Raw genomic sequence first — 23,714 nt, 5'->3', positions numbered from 1 at the left:
AATTATTGAGCTAAATAAGAATCAAGAAATCAGACTGGAGATTTGAAGCTTAACAAACACTTATCAAACATCTTATATTCTCATTTAACAAATCAGAAAAATGAGACCAAAATATGAAATTTACTGTAATCACTGACAGTTTTTATTAAAATGAAAAGAAAGTGGTGATACCATTGCAAATATTTCAACACAAAGAAAATAAAATCAGAGTCTTTAAATCTTACTTTTTTTTTTTTTTTTGAGACAGTCTCGCTGTCGCCCAGGCTAGAGTGCAGTGGCAAGATCTCGGCTCACTGCAAGCTCCACCTCCCGGGTTCACGCCATCCTCCTGCCTCAGCCTCCCGAGTAGCTGGGACTACAGGCGCCGCCACCACGTTTGGCTAATTTTTTTCTATTTTTAGTAGAGACGGGGTTCACCCGTGTTAGCCAGGATGGTCTCGATCTCCTGACCTCGTGATCCACCAGCCTCGGCCTCCCAAAGTGCTAGGATTACAGGTGTGAGTCGCTGCGCCCAGCCAGATCGTACTTGTTTGTTTACAACTTAACTGCATTATTTGTTAAGAGAATAATTTGAGGGGAAAAATTCTCTTTTTTTCTGAGTCAAAGCAGGTTTCAGCCAAGGCATTTGTCGGGCTTTTAATATTTCAAGGTCAGGGATCTCTTTAGAAAAGGTAATGAAATGAATACCTCTCACAGAACAGTGACATACACAAACATATGCAAAATTTTGCAACCATTTCAGGGATTTTGTGCATCATTCAAACCATGCAAGGAATCCAGGCCATCATTTCCTTTAACTGAGAAATACAGAAAGGAAGTTAGGAAGAGAAATATAAATAGTCATTTCTTTATTCACTCTGTGAATATTCTTATCCTGTCAATATCTCCAAACAATCTAATTAATTTTAATTAATTTGTGGAGGGGCTCTATCTCCCAAAGAGGTATTTTCAGTTGGAATTAATCACTGCCTTAAAGTAATAATATTAACTTCATGGTCATAATACCCTAAGAGATAGCTTTAAAATGTATTATCTTTTAAAAATTACTGAGGATAAAGACTAAAAGAGTAATTATAAATATAGCCAGTCATTAACAACTTTCAAAACTTCCAGAGAACACAGTTTAAACGTGGATAATGTTTTTTTTAAAAAAACGGTCAGTAGAATCATGTATTAGTTTTAAATGGGAAACCAAAATCATATACCTGCCCAAGTAGCACTGCCAAAGTGGCTTGTTTTGAGAAGCCAATTCCGAATCCTTTGCCCCAAACATTTTTGCCAGTAGTTTAACAACTTGTAGGCGCTCCTCATTATCATTGCTCTAAAATAAAACACAATCACAGCTTTAAAACCATGCAGTAGATATTCAGAATAAGGCTGCCCATTCTTTGCCACGATTTCCCTGATGCTCCAATTCCACAGAAAATCTTTCATGAACTCTAAATGAAAAATTACATAAAAATGCTCACTTTACTTCTCACAAAATTAAATGTCATCATAAATGCTCTAATTATCTCAAATTCCATTAAAGAAGTACCCTTTCATGAAAATACATCTTTAAAGTTTGTTCCAATGTTAGAAGCCCCTCCTACAATTAAGGTTTATTTCTATTCAGAGTCAAAATAAACTCTTATAAAACCTACCCAGGACCCTTGAAAAACTATGTGTGGTTTTTCAGAACAGACACTGACAGAGGCCAGGCCTACAGAAAATAGAAAACTCTGTGTGAATATACTTTTTAGCTCTGTTAGTATGTGCTAAAGTCTCCCAGTAAGACCCTTCATCTACATAGACCAGATTTCTAAAAGGAGCTCAACAGTAAAAAGAAGAGGACTTAAACCTGTGAAAACTCAAATTTGTTTTATATACTACACTGGGGACACCCTAGGGACGTGAACTCAATTTTACTACTGATTTTGGCACTGCCAACAAATGACTCAATGGATAAGTGAATGAGCCAGTCACAATACTAGACTTGAACATAAAGTGCGGGAATCGGGTATATCAAAAGGCATTGATATTCAAGGTGCTATGGAAATGTCACTACACAAATTGTTTTTAAATTTTCAACCAATGCCACAACCTGCCATGCCAAGAGCCCCCACAATATGACCTAACTCATCTCTATTATTTCTCTCTTTATTCCTCTAAGTAATTATATCTCAAGCCTGGCTGTACATTAGAATCATCTCAAAACTTTAAAAAAAAAAAAATTAAAACAAGAACAACAACAATAACAACAAAAAAAAACACCTCAATTTCCCAAAACTCTGAATCAGCTAGTCTGGTTTAGTGCCTGGACAGCTATTTCTTTAAGTCTTAACAGGCAAAGATTCTAACATGCAGCCAGGAGTGATTTAAACTTACTTTATGCTATCTTCCAATTATAATTCTTTGTGTTCCACAAATTCACCCGGAACCTTCCTACCTCTATATGCTTCTGCATGCTGTTTCCTTTGCTTCAATTGTACGCTGTTTGTATCTCTTATGACACTTATAATATCTGGCCTCATATTAGATCTGGATTTTTTTCCTCTTCCTCTCATACTAGATGTTAAGTTTGCTGAAAGCAGGGATGATAATTTCCTTATTTTTGTATTTCTCATAGTGTGTAGGAACATGCATAGCATTTACTCAATATCTTTACTAGAGAAAATCATATAAACCAACAAATAATTAGAGGTGTGACTACCTGCTGCCTCACCCAAATCACTAACCACATTAAAAAGGGGACAGGAAGGCCAGTTAATTGAATGACTCATTTGAGAAACATACCGAAAACATACTCCAGAATATAAGAAGAATACTTATGTACTGGCTACTTGGGGTGTTCACATTACCAATGTGGACTGTTTTGTTTTTGAAAGAAAATCAAAATTTTTAGACGCAAAACTCATTTAAGAACTTTTCTGGGTCCACAAGGATAAATAATTATAACTAGCTTTACTTAATCTTATTGTAATGATTTGAAAAAGAAAAGTATATTCTCCAATTCTGCAAATAAAGCTCAATTTTACAGCATAATTTAATGTCAAAGCAGTTAGGAACATGCTACCAAAAAATTTCACTGGGTCGGGGGTGGTGGTTTCTGCCTGTAATGCCAACACTTTGGGAGGTCAAGGCAGGTGGATTACTTGAGGTCAGGAGTTTGAGACCAGCCTGGCCAACGTGGGGAAACCCTGTCTCTACCCAAAAAATACAAAAATTAGCAGAGGTGGTGGCGCATGCCTGTAGTCCCAGCTACTTGGGAGGCTGAGGTGGAAGAATCGCTTGATCCCGACAGGCACAGGTTGCAGTGAGCAAAGATCACACCACTGCACTCCAGCCTGGGCAACAAAACAAAAAAAATCCTCTCAAAAAATAAAAAATTCACAGAACTATATACAAAGCAAACAAACTTGCAACATAAGCAACATGAGATAATATGCATAAAGGGAAAGCATTTCACACTATGTGGATAACAAACTCTAAACTATTTTTATGGCCTAAGTGGTCAAGGGAACTACTATAAACTGCGCCTTGAAAACATAAGCTTGATGTATAGCTAAGACTTCAAAAGTTAGTCAAATCCTAGAATTTATCTGGAAAATATCTGGAGGAAAATACCATCTTGCTAACCTTACTAATCATTTATTAAGCAGTTACTATTTGCTAGGCACCTGCCAGGCACTGAAGATTCACAGACAGACAAGACACAAATATGTGAAGATATAATAGTAATACTCCCCCTTCATCTCTTACATTCAGTTAAAACTATTGTAAAAATTAAAAAGCTATAAATAATGCTCTTTGCTAATAACTTGGTTGGCAGAATCATATTATTTTTACAAGTTACCTTTAATTTAAATTCAAGCTGGGGTAAAACAGAGAGCAGCAAATGACTATCAATATTGTAGAGCTCCAAAATTAAGTCAAAGACATGCTCTGACAAATCGCTGATAGATGTTTTCCCAAGCATCAGAACCTGATTAAAAAACTTTTGAGAAAGAAAGCCTATCATTAGTAGAAAAACCAGAGACAAGATGAATGTTTTCAAAATCGTAATTATTTGACCAAATTCATCATTATTTTATACAAAATCAAATTAGGCATATCAAAATATTTTCTAACATTACATGGGAAACCAGTACAGGCTACAGGAAAAGATAAAACATGGAATCCATCTTGTATACAATAAAACAGACCGAAACATTTCAATAAACATTCTACTTTTCAAATATACTCTGCTCCCCATTATAATACTGACTATATTCTATCCTATATTATTATTTGTGTATATTTCTGGATGGTTAATTTTATGTGTCAACTTGACTGTATTAAGGAATACCTAGAGAGCTGGTAAAGTATTGTTTCTGGGTGTGTCTGCAATGATGTGTTTGCAGAGGAGATTGGCTTGTAGACTTAGTGGGAAAGATCTGCCCTCAGTATGGGCAGGCATTATCCAAATAGGCTTGAAGGCCCAATAAGGCAAAAGGATTCACTGTCTTCTGGATTGGGACATTCATCTCCTATCCTTGGACAGCAGCACTCCAGGTTTTCCTGCCTTCAGACTCCAGAAACTGCACCAGCGGCCCAGTCCCCTGCTAGGTTCTCAGGCCTTGCCTTCTGCCTCTGAGAGTAACACCACTGGCTTCCCTGGTTCTCCAGCTTGCAGACAGCCTACTCTTGGACTTCTCAGACTCTGTAATCTCATAAGTTAATTCCCCTAATAAATTCCCTCTCATACATATACATGTGTCTCTCAGTGTGTGTGTGTATTTATACACTATGTGTGAATATACACACACATATATGTGTATGTGTGTCTGTATATACATACACTCACTCACTATTGGCTATTTCTCTAGAAAACCCTGACTAAAACAATGTCTTAATCTCCCCAAGGGTGAGGGAAAATAGCTTGTTCACCTTAGTACATACAGAAGAAAACATCATCCCATAGATACAGCCTTCTTACATTTTCATAGAAGGCAATTCTATGTTTGAAATATGTAATTTTTTACTTCTGATGAAAAACTACCTCTTTCTAATCCTTTGTCTTCCTTTACGTTCTGATGTGTACATATCTACAGGGTTTACAACACTAATTAAAATCCAATTAAAAGCACACACAAACACAAGGAAAATCCAAATTTAAACAATTTTTCCCTACCATATAGCTCGCTCTAACTAGTTTCCACACTCAGATCATTTATCATATTACTACTGAAATTGGTAAAGACGCATGGCATAACTGTCAAGTTCCTTTCTATTTAAAACTTTCCAAAAACATAAAAAATTAACCAAAAGCATACCCCGCCATATATCCTTCATGGTTTCCTGCATCTCAGGGGAGAAGGAGTCAAGGATTCTTTATACCATGCAAGCTGCCCTAATCTCTTCTGTGACAGTTAACACACAACTGGCTTGATTACGCTTTAACTTTCTATACTGAGAGTACAAAGTGGAGGATTTCATATTTCTGTCTTTTCTGCTTACTTTTACTTCTTACGTTGTTTTTATGTGACTTTTGAAGAAAGAAGAACAAATTGTATTTTGTTATTCTTTCTTTATTAGTTTTAAAACGAACTTGTTTGTCCTTCCTATTTATCAATTTTATAGGAAGAGAATTTCATGACATCAAAGGTTAAATTCTTACTCAGGCTGAAAATAAAGTGGCTTTTTTGCTTCCATTCACAAATTTTCTCCTGCTTAACACATAGTAAAATAAATACTACCTATTTAATAAATAGTATTTTCCTTAATAAAGAACAAAAACCCTTCCCAATCTCACCACCAAAGTGGTCGAACCATCATCATCTTCTAACAGTCTGGGAAAAACTTATTTGAAAAATTAAGAAAAAAAAATCATTCCCTGGTTTAATTTCTCACAAATTCCATTAAAAAACATGTGTTGAACACTTTTATAATCTCCAAAAAGACAATGACCAAGTTGGTCTTCTCCAGTGTGTAAAAGCCTACCTAGCACAGTGCCTGATACAGAGGAGGCACAGAATATATGTTTGGTAAATGAATAAAAAATATGCAAAAGACAGTATGATACAAATACGGGTAAAACAATCCGAGCCCTTCCTAAGGGCTGAAAATTTAGTGGAGGCAGATTTAAAGTTGATTAAAATATTTCCTTCCTAAAATTCTTTCATTTACAAATGGGTGATTATATACTACAAATTAATTTTTTTGTACAGCAAATGCCTCCTAATGAAAGATGTCACCAGTCAGTAATAAATTCTACTTTAATTATAAATAAATTATTTAAAATTATTAATAAATTCTACCTTAAATATACATGGCTAATTTTAATTACAAAGCGCTTTCACATTAAATAACACATTCTCTACCACCACCCAAGCATTACAGGTGCAAAAACAGAGGCTCAGTGGAATTAAGCAATTTAACCAAATTTTACCTATTCCAACAAGGATTGGATGTACTTTTTTCAGTCCAACAAAATAATTTTTTGCCATATCCTAAAATTTGTGATAGAAAAAAGAACTGGTGAAAAATAACATCATTAAGAATGATGCATGTAGGAAATTTTTAGAATTATCACCATGTACTTTTTGTTCTTGACATTCCATTTTACCTTTTAAACAAATATATATGTGCTGCTCAGCTTCCTAGGTTGTTGTGTTACAACAAATTCTATTTTAAAAAAATAACCTAGGCTGGGCATGGTGGCTCACGCCTATAATCCTAACACTTTGAGAGGCTGAGGCAGGAGGAATGCTTGAGCACAGCATTTCAAGAACAGCATGGGCAACATGGTGAATGAAACTCTGTCTCTACAGAAAGTTTTTTAAAAAAGGAAAAATTTGCCAGACATGGTGGTTCATTCCTGTAGTCCCGGTTACTCAGGGGGCTGAAGTGGGAGGATCACTTGAGCTTCAGAAGCAGAGGTTGCAGTGTGCCAAGATCACACCACTGAACTCCAGCCAGGGTGCCAGAGCAAGACTCTGTCTCAAACAACAATAACAAAAAAATTTAATAAATAACCTATACTACCACAGTGATTTCTTAAGTCTTGATATGTAAGAAACACTATCTATTAAATAAAAAAAGAAAAAAAAGAATGTGTATGTGTGAATGAAAACCAGAAAAGAGAGAGAAGTGGGGTTATTATCTCAGTATCTTACTCCTATTTTTACTTGCTAATTCTCAACTAGGAAGATCAGTAAATAATGGCTTTTTCAACTGTAAGTCCAAAAGGGCTAAGAATGATTTCTAACACTGAACTAATTTTACCCTACTACAAGACAATTAAGTTCACTAGAAAGTGATTTTATATGTAATTATAAAGGTTTGAAATGGAAACCTAAGCAGACATAAAGGAACTAAAGGGAGGGAAAAAGCAATTCTTATTTCTTAGCTAACCTTCAAATAAGGCAAGGAATAAGAAAACAGGGAGAAATAAGAAAATAGTGGACAAGGTACTGGGAGAAAGTATATATAATTCAATGTGTGCTCAGAACACTCTGCTTGGCCCCTGCTCCCCAGCTTTTGATATAGATACAATATGAAAGTTTGGGGAGTTCACAGGGGAAGGATTCTATTTCTGCATGCAAGAATAACAGGAAATTAACACAAGGTATAAGTGATAAAGAAATGTTTTTACCTTGATGTATTCTGGGATTGTTAAAAATATTTCCTCAGCCTTTTTTTCTTTAACTTCTATTATAAATATTTTCAAACATACAAAATTTGAGAAAACCATATAACGAACCTAATCACCTAACTCTAAAAGTTTCATCATTTATTGTGGATTTGTTCTTCTAATTGCCCCAATCAAATATTGATTTTCCCCAATCAGAGTAGAGATATCAATACGGTACAGTGATCTTTTCTTATTTTAATGCCAGAAAAAGAAACCAAAATAAGATGTGTTCCCCCCCAATTTGCCCAAAAAAAAAAAGAAGAGAAAAAAAGAAACTGGCTTGGCAATATGAGTTTAAATAAATGGCCACCAGGAGGAGCTCACCTAGTGTGCTCTAATGGCCCATGCAAATAGTCATTTAGAAGTACTTGAAGCAAGGGAAAAGGATAATTACAGAATGTTTAAGTCTAGGTCTACACACTTCAAGTGCCACTAAGCCAATGATGAAAAAACTCAATCCAACCAATTTATCTCAGCCAATACCCATAGCTTAAAAACTGCAGAAACCAATATTTGAAGTTCCCTGACAATCTTGGAGCAATTAAGATAGGTTACAGAATTTGATTCCACAGCTTCTGAAAGTTTACCCTTCAAAACAATTTCCTTACAAATTAAATTAACTTTTCCAAATCATCGTATGTTTAGGATTCTCTAAGGCTATAAGCCAGAAACAAAAGCTGGAATTTATTAGGTTACTGTTTTATGAAGTATGTTAGTTTTCAAAGTACATCTTTTCATGATATATTTCATACACTGACTTTAAATTTGTGTATACTACAAGAAAAACTCTCCCTCAATAAATTTTAGGAGAATGCATAAGTAATTACTAAAGGCTTTCTTTCTTACTTTACTCAGGAATGCAAATTTATATCCTTTACTTGTCTGGAGGTGAGTGAAACTGAAAAGCAGGTGGAAGGACTGTACTGTTACACAATTCCAAGCGGCACCATTAACACTGTACTCTACATTTGTATTCTAGGAGGCACCATTCACATAGAATATAATATGAATACTGCCACCTAAATCTGTACAACTCAAAAGAACTGTGGAGAGAAAATAAAACTTACCATAAACTTCTGTCAGTGAACCTAGCAGCTAAAAAATATTTCTTCTAAAAATAAATACAAGATAGTCAATCATAAGTAAGTAGATTTGGGGTGATACTGAAAGGGCTCATTTTATTACAATTGTTCCTTTTTTTCAGAAAAGATAGATTTATATGGAATCTACCCCAGGAATAGCAATAGATAAGCAACTTTTACTAAATCACTACTGCCATTCATACTTGCCTTCAATTTCTAGGTCTTAATATTAGTTCATATCTTCTTCTTGTACAAATCAATTTAAGCTCCAAAAACCTGTAAGCAATGTCTCTGAATAATGAAAAGTTCCACATGTTTTATCTAATTACATTTAACTCTATTTCTATCAGTAGAAACAAACAGAATATCTTGCTAACCAAAATAAAACTGTTTAAGTTCTCAGGTAATTTGAAAGAAAATAAAGAACAAATAGGATGAAAGCAAGCCTTCCAAAAAATATTAAGCAAGAATAATTTTAAGAAGGAGAAAGAAAATATATTACTTAAGGGTTAAAACAACACAAATTTGTTGTTTTTAAAACTATATACTATCTGACGAAATTTTGCTTCTAGCAAGTCTTTAAATTTTCGGTTTAATCCTTCTGACAACCAATTACAAGTAAGACTTACATTGGTAATATATGGCTCAATAGCTTGAGCTGTCCTCTTCAGTAAAGCCTTTGCCAAATCATATGCTTGCTTGTTTAAATTCTGAAAAATATAAACAGTGTCTATATTATGTATCTCTAACATGAAAAGCAAAATATTACCTGTATTCAAAATGCTACTCTTGAGTAAATGAATGAAAAAACTAAGACTCAACTGGAATAAAAGAGAGAAGGCAAAACCACTTTTCTTTTTAAGGACTAACTGGCCTACTGGATCTCAGATTCCATCCATGTAAGGATAATTATATTCTCTTCCTATTTTGTTCATAACATAATGTAAACCACATAGAAATGGTTAATAAATGCTTATTAGATAGAGTCATTCTAGATCAAGTCCCAAAATCAAATCAGTTAATTACAAACACAGGTTGTTCCACTCCAGGTCCAAAAAAAACCAAAACATCCTAAGAGAATGAACTATGTTCTAGTGTGGGCAGCGATGGGGAACCATAGGCAGGGAAGGACAAAGGAGTTTTCAGCAGCTGTGGGAAAGCAGATTACTCAAACACATTTCAGAGCACAAGTAAGTAGAAGGATACAACAGAAAATACAACAAATAGTAAAGTATGGAGGGAAGACAACAAGAAAAAATATCATAAGAAGATATGTTTCTCAGAGACTTTGATAATGATACAAGGAAGTAAAGATAAAAAATGGAGTCACTACTCCAGTTTAAACATATTCCAGAGAACAGGAACACTGTATATATCCTTAAACTCACACTCTTTACTCAGCATATTTTTAGATTTACCTGCCTTAATGCTTGTATTTTATTATTTCATTCATACTAACTGCTGTTTAGATATGATATACTACAGATTCTTTACTGATTCTCCTATTCACTGACATTATGTCTTGTACAAGTCTTATGTAAATGAGAAGTAATTTTCTGTAAATTCTATCTTGGCCAGTTTTCAATTAGGCTGTTTAGTCTTGCTCTTATTTATTTTTAGATTTTCTCCATAGACTCTACGGACTAAACTTTCGTCAACTACAGATGTTCCTCTACTTATGGTGAAGTCACATCTCAATAAACCCATAGTAAGTCAAAATGCATTCAATAACCCAATAAACCCATCATAAAGTAAGTCAAACCATTAAGTCAGGAACTGTCTGTACATGTATAACATACCTTAGTCTATATTTGTCTTTTCACAGTATTTATGGTGTCTTAAAGTATGGAGACATTTTTCATTTTTTTTTAATTGATATGTATGTAACAACTGTGCTTATTCTGGGGGTACATGTGCTGTTTTGATACATGTATACACTGAGTAATAATCAAATCAAGGTACCTGATATATCCATCACCTCAAATATTTATGTTTTCTTTGTCCTGGGAACATTAAAATCTTCTCTTTTAGCTATTTTGAAATGTAAATTATTGTTAACTATAATTTCCCTACTGTACTATCAAATACTAGAAAGAGGCCAGGCACCGTGGCTCACACCTGTAATCCCAGCACTTTGAGAGGCAGAGGCAGGTGGATCACCTGAGGCCAGGAGTTCGAGACCAAGGCTAGCCAACATGGCGAAACCCTGTCTCCAATAAAAATAAAATGAGCCGGGCGTGGTGGCGGATGCCTATAATCCCAGCTACTTGGGAGGCTGAGGCAGAAGAATTGCTTGAACCCAGGAGGCAGAGGTTGCAGTGAGCCAAGATCGTGCCACTGCACTCCAGCCTGGGCAACATAGTGAGACTCCACCTCAAAAAAATAAATAAAATAAAATAAAATAAAATAAAAAACTAGAAAGAACTATGCCTTCTAAGTGTATTTTTGTACTCCTTAACTTCTCTTCATTCCTCCCCTCCCCAGTTCCTTTCCCAACCTCTGATAACCACCATTCTATTCTCTACTTCCAAGAGACCTTTTTTTAGCCCCCACATGAGTGAAAACGTACTTGTCTTCCTGTTCTCATTTTATATCACTTTACAAAATAACCTCCAGTTCCATCCATGTTGCTGCAAATGACATAATTTCATTTTTTTATGGCTGGAATAATATTCCATTGTATACATATACCACATTTTCTTTATACACTCATCCATTGATAGATACAGGTCAATTCCACATATTGGGTACCACAAATAGCTTTTATTTTTAATGTAATCAAATATATCAATGCTGTTCTCATACGGAGTTGCTCTCTGTATCTTTAAGAAATTCATTCCTATCTTGAGGTTAAGATGTTTATTTTCAAACAAAATTTTTAAAATTATACTTTTCAGATTTAGACCTTTATTCCACCTGTAATTTATTCTTATGTATGGTCTGAAGTAAGTATCTAATTTTCATTATTTTCCATATAAGTGCTAAACTGTCCTAAAACCATTCATTAAATAATTTCTTATTCCCTCTTTGATAACGTAATACCCACTCTCTCAGCTTCTATATAAGGATGCTTCCATTAAGAAATTCTCCATTATTTCCATATGTCCCTTTGTCTATCACTGACTGATTATGGCCAAAGGGGCACATGAAAATAATGTCAAGATTAGGTCCCTGTTTTCCTATTCTTCTTTAAAACTGTTTGGCTATTATTGGTCATCTGCTCTTTCATGTCAATTTTAAATTCATCTTGTCAAATTACACACAAGTGCACATGTTATCGGTTTCTTTCTTTTTTTTTTTTTTTGAGACAGAGTCTCACTTGGTCGCCCAGGCTGGAATGCAGTGGTGTGAACATGGCTCACTGCAGCCTTGACCCCCCTGCAAGCAATCCTCCCACTTCGGCCTCCCAAGTAGCTGGGACTACAGGCATGCGTCACTTCCCCAGCTAATTTTCATAGAGACAGGGTTTTGCCATGTTGTTCAGGCTGGTCTCAAACTCCTGAGCTCAAAGTGATTCCCCCGCCTTGGCTTCCCAAAGTGCTGGGATAACGAGAGAGAGCCACTGAGCCTGGCCTTGGTTTCTATTTTTGATTGAATTATTGATCAGTATGCAGAAGACTGACATCATTATGATACTGAGTCTCCCCTTCCATAAACAGTAAATCTCTCAACATAATGTAGGTTTTCTATTACGCTTTTCAGTCAATTATAACAATTTTCAACATAAAGGTGATACACATTACGATTAAATTTCTAAGTACCTTACATCTTTGTTAAAGTTACAAATGAAAAATGTTTGAAATTATGTTTTTGTATCTGTCTCACAACCTTCTAGAATGTTCTTATATTTTCTATAAATTTGTCTGTACACCATTTTGTGTTTTCTGCACAATCACATTTCGGTTTAGTTTCTTCTTTCTAATCCTTGTATACTGTATTTGTCTTGTCTTATTCCACTAATGTAATACACCTACTATAATGTGGATTAAAAATAGCATGCTTAAGATATGGAACCAATCTAACTGTCCACTGATGAGTGGATAAAGAAAATGTGGTATATATACACCATGAAACACTACTCAGCGATAAAAAGAATGAAATAATGTATTTTGCAGCAACTTGGATGGAGCTGGAGGCCATTATTCCAAGCGAGGCAACTCAGGAATGGGAAACCAAATACTGTATGTTCTCACTTATAAGTGGGAGCTAAGCTATAGGTACACAAAGGCACACAGAGTGATATAATGGACTACAGGGAATCAGAAGGTGGAGAAGGGACAAGAGATAAACACATTGTGTACACACTGGGTACAATGTACACTTCTCAGGTGACGGGCACTAAAAGCTCAGATTTCACCACTACACAATTCATCCATGTAACCAAAAACCACCTGTACCCCAAAAGCTACTGATATTTCAAAATATATAAATATAAATAATACCAAATTTTTTTAAAGCATGTTTGCCTTTTTGCCTGAGTAGAGGCAATATTTTTACAATGTTCCTCACGTCAAAGAGAATGCTTCAACATTTCACCATTAAATACTGTAACATACATTATCTCATCAGTTTAAGTTCTATTTCAAAGTTGCTAAGTTACAAATTATAATGAATTGTATCCATCTTTTTCTGTATCTATTAAAATTTGTCTTTCTCTTTGATCTATTAAACAAATATCTTAGTCTATCATTAACATTTTTAATGTTACTCCATCCTTGTATTCCTAAAATAAAGCCAATTTGGTGATTATCAACAGTATTTTAAATCATTCTGGAAATTACTATTTTATATTGGAAATCAATTAGCCTATTTTTTTTTCTTGCTTGGTTTGCACCTGGTTTCCCTAGGAAGATTATTCTCTGCTCATAAAATGAGTTATGGAGTAGTCCTTTCTTTCTATAATTTGGAAGTGTGCTGAAGGTTAGGAATATTTGCCACTTAAATGATCAACAGAAAAATCCTGGTAATGGGTTTACAGATCCTTTTGTTGTTGGTTTGAGTTCTGCTGCTGTTATTATTTTTGCTGCTGCTATCGTTGCTATTGTTGTTTGAAAAAAAGAGCTTTGTTTTATAGGCAGAGTTTTTAAAACCAACTAAAAGTATTGGTTGTAGGCTATTTGTCTTGATTTTCTCTCAAGACAAATTTCCCAGGTTATATTTTCTAGGAATTTATTCTAATTTCAAATATGTTAGCGTAAAATATTCCTCATGGAATTGTCTTTTGATCTTTTTCATGTTCACTGTTTCTCATTTCATTCTAAAACTATACATAGATACCATTTCCTTTTTTGTGATCGAGATTTCCAAGCATTTGCTTATTTAATACATTTTTCAAATTACTAACTTTGGGTTTTGAGGGAATGTCACTGTGTTTTCTATTTCACTAATTTCATTTCTTCACTATTTTCTTCCTTGTATAATTTATTATCATAACATTTTTATTACTCCTTGAAATGGACATTTAGCCATGACGTTACACTTAAAGTGTATCCTGCAAGTTTTAATATGTATCACTTATCATTTCTAAATATTTTAACTGCTATTATGACAATGTTTTGTCAGATTATATGTTTGCTATTAAATTACTGGTTTTGTGTTTCAAATCCTATTTTTATAAACTCAGTTTACCTGATTTATAATCACTAAAATACATGTTAAAACGGAACACAGGTAGTGAATTTGCCTCTTTCTGTCCATAATTCTTTCACTTTGTGTTTTATATATTTTGAGCCTGTGTGCATAGAAGTTTAGAAATCTTCCTGAGTACTGAATCTTTTCTTACTATATAAAGCTCTTCTTTATCCATTAAAGACTACTAGGTCTAATATAAGCTATCTTGGTTTTCTTTTGGTTTACACTTGCCTGGCAAGTACTTTTTCCATCCTTTTATATTTGACCTTTTGTGAAGGTATTTTGGTTTTATTTCTTAGTAAAAATAACCACCCAGATTATGTTCAATCTAGTCTGAAAACCTGTCTTACATGGTAAATACAGGCCACTTACATTTACTGTAACTCTTTCTTTTATTATAATCCTTAAAATTTTAACATAAATGGTTCATTTAAAGTTCAAATTTAATAGCTCCAAATGCTCCTGATTATCCCAGGATCATATCACTTATTAATTCCATTAAACCACTGTATTTTACATAAGATTACATTTATTCTCTAACACTGCAAGTGAGAAGTCAGCAATCAGTTTAGCCTTCATTCCTTGGTAAGGGCCATGCCTTTACATTCTGGGTGCTTTATACATGATTTCTCTTTCAGTATTCCATAATTTCAGGACGGGCCAGGACAGGGATTTCCTCAATTTTTTTTTTTCACTCTAGTCATGGTACTTTTTCTCACTATTCCATAAATTAATGGCTTTAACCAATTCTGGAATATTTTAAGCTAACTTCTACTCGAGTATCATCTCTTCTCAATTCTCTATTTGTTATTCTGAAATCACTATTAAATATGTCAGACCTTATCTTTCATGTTTCATCTCACTGTGCCTGTATAATTTCCTCACATCTATCCCAGTTCTCTAAATATCTTTTACATACAATTCAATCAAGGTTTCTATTTCGGTGGCCATTTTTCCTTTTCTTTTTCTTTCTTTTTTTTTTTTTGAGACGGAGTCTCACTGTGTCACCCAGGCTTGAGTGTGCAGTGGCACAATCTCGGTTCACTCTAACCTCCGCCTCTCAGGTTCAAGCAATTCGCCTGCCTCAGCCTCCTGAGTAGCTGGGATTATAGGCGCACACTGCCACGCCTGGCTAATTTTTGTAATTTCAGAAGAGACAGGGTTTCACCATGTTGGTTAGGCTGGTCTTGAACTCCTGGCCTCAGGTGATCCACTTGCCTTGGTCTCCCAAAGTGCTGGGATTACAGATGTGAGCTACTGCATCCAGCCATTTTTCATTCCTAATGAGTTTTTCTACTAATTTTCTCCTTTAATATGTCTAGTTCTTTACCTCTTAAACATTTTATCATTAATCCTTTCAAGAGTATTTATAATTTTTTAAAAAATTTTGTCAGAATGTTTTATTCAGTGTCATTCACTAAACTGCAAGGAGCTATGCAAGTTATGCAAAGGGCTGCAAAATAGTAATTGCCTTGAGAAATTTCCACCCTAGGCTAAATGGACTAAGCAAAGATTGAATCCGTAAGTACTTGGTTTACTAGATCCTACGATTCTAGTTTCTGGAAGTACCTACAGGTCCTCTCCCCACAACAAGGCCAAAGAGAAAATGTGTAATCAGGAAGGGTGGGTTTATTTTCCCCAACAGTCTTCTCCATGACAATGGATGGATGGAGACCTCAGATGGCTCTGGTAGTCAGCTGCTCAGCACAGAAAGCCAAGCTAGATACTGGATTTGTGTCTAGGAGGGTTTGTCTTGGCACAGTTGACAAGTGGATGAGGGTTCCAGAGAGCTTGGCTGAGAGTCCAGTCAGGCACAGCCCATTTGAAAGGCTTAGCAGGTCTCCCCCTGGGAATTCAGCCTTCCTCCCTAGGGCATTCTGTGGCTAGATTCATAACCTCTGTCTTCTCACCTGAGCACACAGGCAGTAGAGTTTGTGGCATCAGGACAGGTGTTCGTTTGTCCAGGGGAAGTCACTAGCTGGGCCCCAGGCTGATTTTTAAAAATGGATTAACAGGGATTATAACTAGATATGGGCACCAAGGTGAAGGAGACAATGGGACAAGCCTCTGCAGATCTGCTTGCCAGCTTCCCCCTTCCCTCTTGTGGTCACCAGAGGCAGAAGTGAGGCTGGTCTGGGTAGAGTCAGCACATGGTGTGCTCCATTCAGAAGGTGCAACAGGAAGGAGTGAGAGGTGGGAAAAGGAGCAAGATGGCAGCTGACTAGGAACCCACAGCACACCAGGACCTGTGAATTTTATTTAATAAATATATTATCTGAATTTCTGAGCTCTAATCTTGCTATTAGTAGTGTCTGCTAAGTTTCAGGATTCAGACACTGTTTTCTTTAAGAGTTTGATTTTTGAATTATGAAATCATTTTCACTCAAGCATTATTTGTGTCAATCCTGCATAGCTCTACACTGAGACTATATCTTGCCAGAGAGGTCTTATATTTGCACAGATAATTACACTGGTGATTCCTGTCCTCCTCTCCTTAACCCACAGCCTTCTAAATTACAGAACCGTATTTCTAACTGGAGATTCAGTCATTTCCTAAAATCAAAACACAAACACACACACACACACACACAGAAACATAACATCTTAACATCACACAGGCAAAAAACACTGTCACCAACATATTACTCCTCTCCCATTTAGTAGAGACTTCCCTTTAAATTTCACCAGTCCTCTCTATCTACATTATCACCATCTTTTAGTTATGGCTCTACTCGGTTCCATCTTCTGACAAGTAAGTTATGTAACAGCATCTAAGTAGCTACTAACTCACTCCCTGAAATACACTCTATACACAACTGAAACAAAACAAATATGTTATTACATGAAATCTACAATTTCTTACTAGTGACTAAGTGTATCTTTTTATTACACATTAAACACAATAAATATGTATTAATATAACTAAACCAATAGATTCTCTAAAAGGTTAAAGCAGGATAAACCATATTTAGAACCTAAGCACAAATTTTAAGCCTTACTATTAACAGGCATTAGACACATTACAGTATATATTGTTACTCACCTTATGAGCAGGTACCAGATTTACTAAAACTGTATCCAAAAGCTCCTGAGACACTGTATCACCTTCACAAATAATAGAGCTCATAAGGTCTACCATGTGCATATGGACTTTCTGATTGTGGCCATTGCTGAAATTCAAAACAGATTTTGTTTCAATTACAACTGAGATATACAGGATTTACTCTTAAGATGATACTGACAAGCATTATGCTTCACAAAAATACTACTAAAATATTAAATAAAATTCTACGTATATTCATTTAAAGCTTCCCTCTCTCCCACATCATACAATAGTATACAAACTGTATTTTTAAGCTACATTTCTTAAATTATTTTTCCCTAATTTTAACCAGTCTCACAATCAAAAGTAATTACATCAAAAGTAACTTCAGTTCTGCCTTAAATTCAGAAAATTGAATTGCTTTGAAGTTAATTCTAGTAAATAATTTTAAAGAATACACAAAAAGCTCAAATAGCCACATGCATTAAGAAGTCAGTATGTATTTTTTATAGACAAATAATGCAATCCAAAAAGTTTTACATTGGCCTTATGCCATTCCTCTAACCAATAATTACATATAAATACAAAATCAAGCTCTATTCATTTTTGAAACATGTATAAAAATAAATTTAAGTTGTGTTAAAAGTTACATCTCTTAGCGTTCTAATATTAATTATAACAGTTTATGCAGATTCACCTACATGTTCAAAATTTGTTATCTTTTTTTAATGTTACATACTTAATAAAATAAACTTACTTTATAACTGAAAATAAGGTTCTGTATAGCTGGGTGAAAATTTCATTGCTATCTTCTAACTCAAAGCATATGTTATATGACTTGACCCAAGCAATGTTCTAAATATAAGAGGTAAAAAAGTGAAAGTTAAACATTTTGATTAGTAAAAATATATAAACAAAAAATCAGTTTAAAATGTCATCTCGAGATACAAGATATTGCTTACCTCAAGTAAATAAAAATACCTATTGAATTGTGGGCTCTTTGTATCCTCTAGCCCCTTCAACTGTCTTGTTATAAACATAAATATATCCTTAAATAAAAAAAAGACAAAGTGCCATTCAGATTATGAACACTAAATGAAAATATCCATGAAATCCCTAGAATTTATTCAGCACTCATGTGTACATATCATAATAAACTATAAAGAGCCAGAAAAAATTTTTATTTGGCTAAAATTTTTTTAAAGTACATCTCTGTATGAACAACATTAAATATCTTACATTAAATATCTTACTATCCTTCATAGGAAAACAGTAAATCATTTACCATAATCTTAAAGTCAAAAAACTTCATCTTACAACAAAAGATAAACAAATAGACCTGAAAACTGAGACAGCTAAAATTTATGCTATTTTTAGAATAAAAAGTGTTGCAATGACTGAGAGCTGATCAGGTTTCCTGGAACAGCAAAATATATGGTAATTAAATAGCAAAAGCAGTTTAGGAAACAATTTTTGTAATTGCCAAATGACAATACAATAGATACCACAGAGAAGCTCAGACTCTTAGAAGTCAATTTGTCAAGCTTCCTACTAATCATTGTAATTACTTGCTTTTCCCTATCTTTCTAAATCTATTCCCATCTCATATTTTTGACTAATTTACTATATCTGCATTTGTATCTACATTTGTATACAGCAACCACACAATCAAGTCTGCATAATAACCAGCTAACAACACGATGACAAGACCAAATGAGCACATACCAATATTAACCTTGAATGTAAACACACTAAATGCCTCAATTAAAAGATGCACTGTGGTCAGTTGGTTAAAGAAGCAAGGCCCAACTGTATGCTGTCTACAAGAGACTCATTTCATATACAACAACACTGATAGGGTCAAAATAAAGCGATGGAGAAAAATCTAACAAGCAAACAGAAAACAGAAAAAAGCAGGGGTTGCTATTCTAATTTCAGACAAAACAGGCTTTAAACCAATAATGATAAAGAAGAGCATTACATATTGATAAAGGGTTCAATTAAACAAGAAAACCTAACTATCCTAAAAATATATGCATCCAACAAAGGAACACACAGATTCATAAAACAAGTTCTTAGAGACTTATGAAGAGACATAGATAATGACATAATAATAGTGGGAGGCTTTAATACTACACTGACGGAATTACATTATTGGGACAGACAACTAACAAAGATACTCAGGACCTAAACTCAGCATTTGACCAAACGGGCGTAACAGACATCCACAGAACTCTCCATTCAAAACAACAGAATATACATTCTTCTCATCTGCACATGGCACATACTTTAAAATTGACCACATAATAAGCCATAACAATCTTCACAAACTTTTAAAATGTGATTCACCACATAATGATGACCACATATGTTGAAGCTGACAGCCAAATCAAGAACACAATACCAGCTGGGCACGGTGGCTCAGCCTATAATCCCAGCACTTTGGAAGGCCAAGGCGGGTGGATGGCTTGAGCCCAGGAGTTCAAGACCAGCCTGGCCAACAAGGTAAAACCCCATCTCTACTAAAAATACAAAAAATTAGCCAGGCATGGTGGCATGTGCTTGTAGTCCCAGTTACTCAGGAGGCTGAGACAAGAGAATTGCTTGTACCCAGGAGGCAAAGATTGCAGTGAGCCGAGATTGTGCTACTGCACTCCAGCCTGGGTGACACAGCCAGACTCTGTCTTAAAAAAAAAGAAAAAATACACACACACACACACACACACACACACACACAAAAACACAATTCCATTCACAATAGCCACAAAAAGAATACCTAGGAATACAGCAACCCAGGGTGCTGAAAGATCTCCACAAAAAGAATTACAAAACACTGCTCAAAGAAACCACAGATGACACAAACAAATGGAAAATAATTCCATGTTCATGGATAGGAAGAATCAATATTACTAAAAAGGCCATGCTGTCCAAAGAGCAATTTACTGAATGAAAAGCTATTCCTATCAAACTACCAAGGACATTCTTCACAAAATTAGAAAAAAAACCATTTTAAAATGTCTGTGGAACCAAAAAGGACCCCAAACAGCCAAGGCAATCCTAAGCAAAAAAAAAAAAGAAAAAAAAAGAAAGAAAGAAAAAAAAAAAACAAAGCTGGAGACATCACATTACCCAACTTTAAAGTATACTACAAGGCTATACTAACCAAAACAGCATGGTACTGGTACAAAAACAGACACACAGAACAATGGAACATAATAGAAAGTCCAGAAATAATGTTGCACACCTACAACCATCTGATCTTCAACAAAACCACAAAAACAAGCAATGAGGAAAGGACTCCCTATTCAATAAATGGTGCTGGGATAACTAGCTAGTCATATGCAGAAGACTGAAACTGGATCCTTTCCTCAAACCATATACAAAAATCAACTCATGATGGATTAAAGACTTAAATGTAAAACCTTAAACTATAAAAACCCTGGAAGATAACCTAGGAAACACCATTCTGGACATAGGACCTGGCAAAGATTCCATGATGAAGATGCCAAAATCAACTGCAACAAAAACAAAAATTGACAAATCAGACCCTAATTAAACTAAAAAGCTTCTGTACAGCAAAACAGTTAAGAGACAACCTACAGAGTGGGAGAAAATATTTGCAAACCATACATCAAACAAAGGTCTAATATTAAGAATGTATAAAGAACTTAAACAATTAACAAGCAAAAAACAACCCCATTAAAAAGAAGGCAGGCCGGACGTGGTGGCTCATGCCCGTAATCCCAGTACTTTGGGAGGCCGAGGTGGGCAGATCACAAGGTCAGGAGTTTGAGACCAGCCCGGTCAACATGGTGAAACCACTCTACTAATACAAAAATTAGCCGGGCATTGTGATGGGCGCCTGTGATAAAAATTACTGGGGAGGCTGAGGTAGTAGAATCACTTGAACCTGAGAGACGGAGGTTGCAGTGAGCCAAGATTGCACCACTGCACTCCAGCCTGAGCAGCACTGCAAAACTCCGTCCAAAAAAAAAAAAGAGGGAAAAGAACATGAAGAGACATTTTTCAAAAGAAGATATACGTATGGCCAACGTGCATATGAAAAACTGCTCAACATCACTGATTAGAGAAATGCAAATCAAAACCACAATGAGATATCATCTCACACCAGTCAGAATGACTATAGGTAAAAAGTAAAAAAAAAAAAAAAAAAAAAACAACAACAACAACAGATGCTAACAAGGTTGCAGAGAAAAGGGAATGCTGATACATTACTGGTGGGAATATAAATTAGTTCAGCCATTGTGGAAAACAGTTTGGCAATTTCTCAAAGAACTGAAAACAGAACTACCATTTGACCCAGCAACCCCATTATTGGGTATATACCCAAAGGAATATAAATCATTCTACCATAAAGACACATGTATGGGTATGTTCATAGCAGCAGTATTCACAATAGTAAAGACATGGAATCAACCTAAATGCCAATCAACAGTAGAATAGATAAAGAAAATATTCCATATACACCATGGAATATTATACAGCCATAAAAAAAGAATGAGATCATGTCCTGTGCAGCAACATGGATGCCACTGGAAGCCATTATCCTAAGCAAACAAACACAGGAAGAGAAAACCAAATAGCGCATGTTCTCATTTATCATTGGGAACTAAACATTGAGTACATATGAACACAAAGAAGAGAATAGACACCAGCATCTTCTTGAGGGTGGAGGGTGGGAGGAGGGTGAGGATCGGAAAACTACCTATGGGGAACCATACTTATACCTGGGTGACAAAATAATCTGTACACCAAACCCTCATGACATGCAATTTACCTACATAACAAACCTGCAAATGTACCCTTGAACCTAAAATAAAATTTAAAAAAAAAAAAAAAAAAAAAAGATTACTTAAAACAAGTTACTTTAATAGCAATACTGTGGAAAATATGTTCTCTATGAATGAACCCTTGCTGGATTGCTGAAAGAGTATACATGCCATATTGACTCTATGTGGCGACGGAAAGACAACAGTCACTTATAACCTCACCAATTACTGCCTAAACATGAAGCCAACTGTATAAAAGGGGTTTGCTGATGACAACAACAAACTGAAAGTGGAAAAGTAAGGCTCAAATATCACAATTTTCTAATAGGCATACAACACTACTATAGACAAAATACATACACATATATATGAACCTGACGCTGATCAAAACTAAGTGAAATCTCCTAAATATTTAGAAAGCACCCTCAAAGTCAATAATTTTTAAGTACTGTCCTCCAAAAAGAAAAAAGAAGCATTTAGAATAAGACTCAAAAATTCATAAGAAAAACCAAATACTTGCAATTTTTCAGCTAGGGAATAATGCAAAAAGACCCTAATTTCAGCTCTTCTACAGTCTTTTCATAAATTGTCCCGTTACAAACAGAACAGATATGTAGCTATTCTTTAGGGAGAACTTTTCGTTACCCCCAAAGCCCTGAAATAGGTCTTTGATTATGCAAACTGAAAGATCCCCAAGAGAGGCAAGTTAGACTTCCTCCTCATGAGAATGCCAACAAGACATCTAGTACGGGAAAGCCACAGCCACCATCAAACAAATGGAATCATTCCTTAAACCGATTAAGCATCTCCATATGAGAAATTCACATTTAGAAATCAAGCTAGTACCTGGGTATACAATTACATGGACCAGCCAATCTTACTATTCAATTCCACCTTTAAATGACAAATATTGCCCTCTACCTCCCTCATCCTAAGATTCTTTTACCAATCAAAATTTAAAACAAGCATGCCCAAAACAGGTTGCACATTCTCTACCTGAATTTTGGTAGACTTGATCAAATAAGCACATTCCTCACTTCAATTATCAAGAACTCCATGAGTCTAAGAACCATGCCTGGGTTTTTTTCACCACTGTAAATCCAGCTCCTGACACATAAGTAACAGCAAGACTTATTAAGTGAAATAAACATAAATTGTCTGCCATTTTTTCACACTGTGGATTAATAATCTTTCTATGCACTCATTTTCTAATCCATAGTTTCCACAATTTTTTTTTTTTTTTTTTCCTGAGAGTCTCGCTGTGTCAGCCAGACTGGAGTGCAGTGGCACAATCTCGGCTCACTGCATCCTCCACCTCCCGGGTTCAAGTGATTCTCCTGTCTCAGCCTCCACAGCAGCTGGGGTTACACGCATGTGCCACCACACCTGGCTAATCTTTGTATTGTGAGTAGAGACGAGGTTTCACCATGTTGGTCAGGCTGGTTTCCAACTCCTGACCTCAGGTGATCCGCCTACTTCAGCTTCCCAAAGTACTGGGATTACAGGTGTGAGCC

At 35.3% G+C, this 23,714-nt stretch overlaps 1 protein-coding gene across 7 annotated transcripts in view; it reads right to left on the bottom strand.

Annotated features, from left to right (window-relative positions):
- The window catches only part of PDS5B (PDS5 cohesin associated factor B), a 178,980-nt gene that overhangs the window by 92,457 nt on the left and 62,809 nt on the right, over positions 1-23,714 (bottom strand). For all 7 annotated transcript variants that reach the window (XM_021929535.2, XM_021929537.2, XM_021929540.2 and 4 more), the window contains exons 4-9: positions 18,373-18,459; positions 18,168-18,265; positions 17,411-17,537; positions 9,366-9,446; positions 3,836-3,976; positions 1,206-1,321 (exon numbers count right to left, since the gene is read on the bottom strand). In XM_021929535.2, the coding sequence (XP_021785227.1) occupies positions 1,206-1,321; positions 3,836-3,976; positions 9,366-9,446; positions 17,411-17,537; positions 18,168-18,265; positions 18,373-18,459 (650 nt within the window). The remainder of the gene's footprint in view (positions 1-1,205; positions 1,322-3,835; positions 3,977-9,365; positions 9,447-17,410; positions 17,538-18,167; positions 18,266-18,372; positions 18,460-23,714) is intronic.

This window comes from Papio anubis, chromosome 15 (genome assembly GCF_008728515.1).
Source record: "Papio anubis isolate 15944 chromosome 15, Panubis1.0, whole genome shotgun sequence".
Lineage (NCBI taxonomy): Eukaryota > Metazoa > Chordata > Mammalia > Primates > Cercopithecidae > Papio > Papio anubis.
This window is presented reverse-complemented; position numbering and strand designations above follow the sequence as displayed.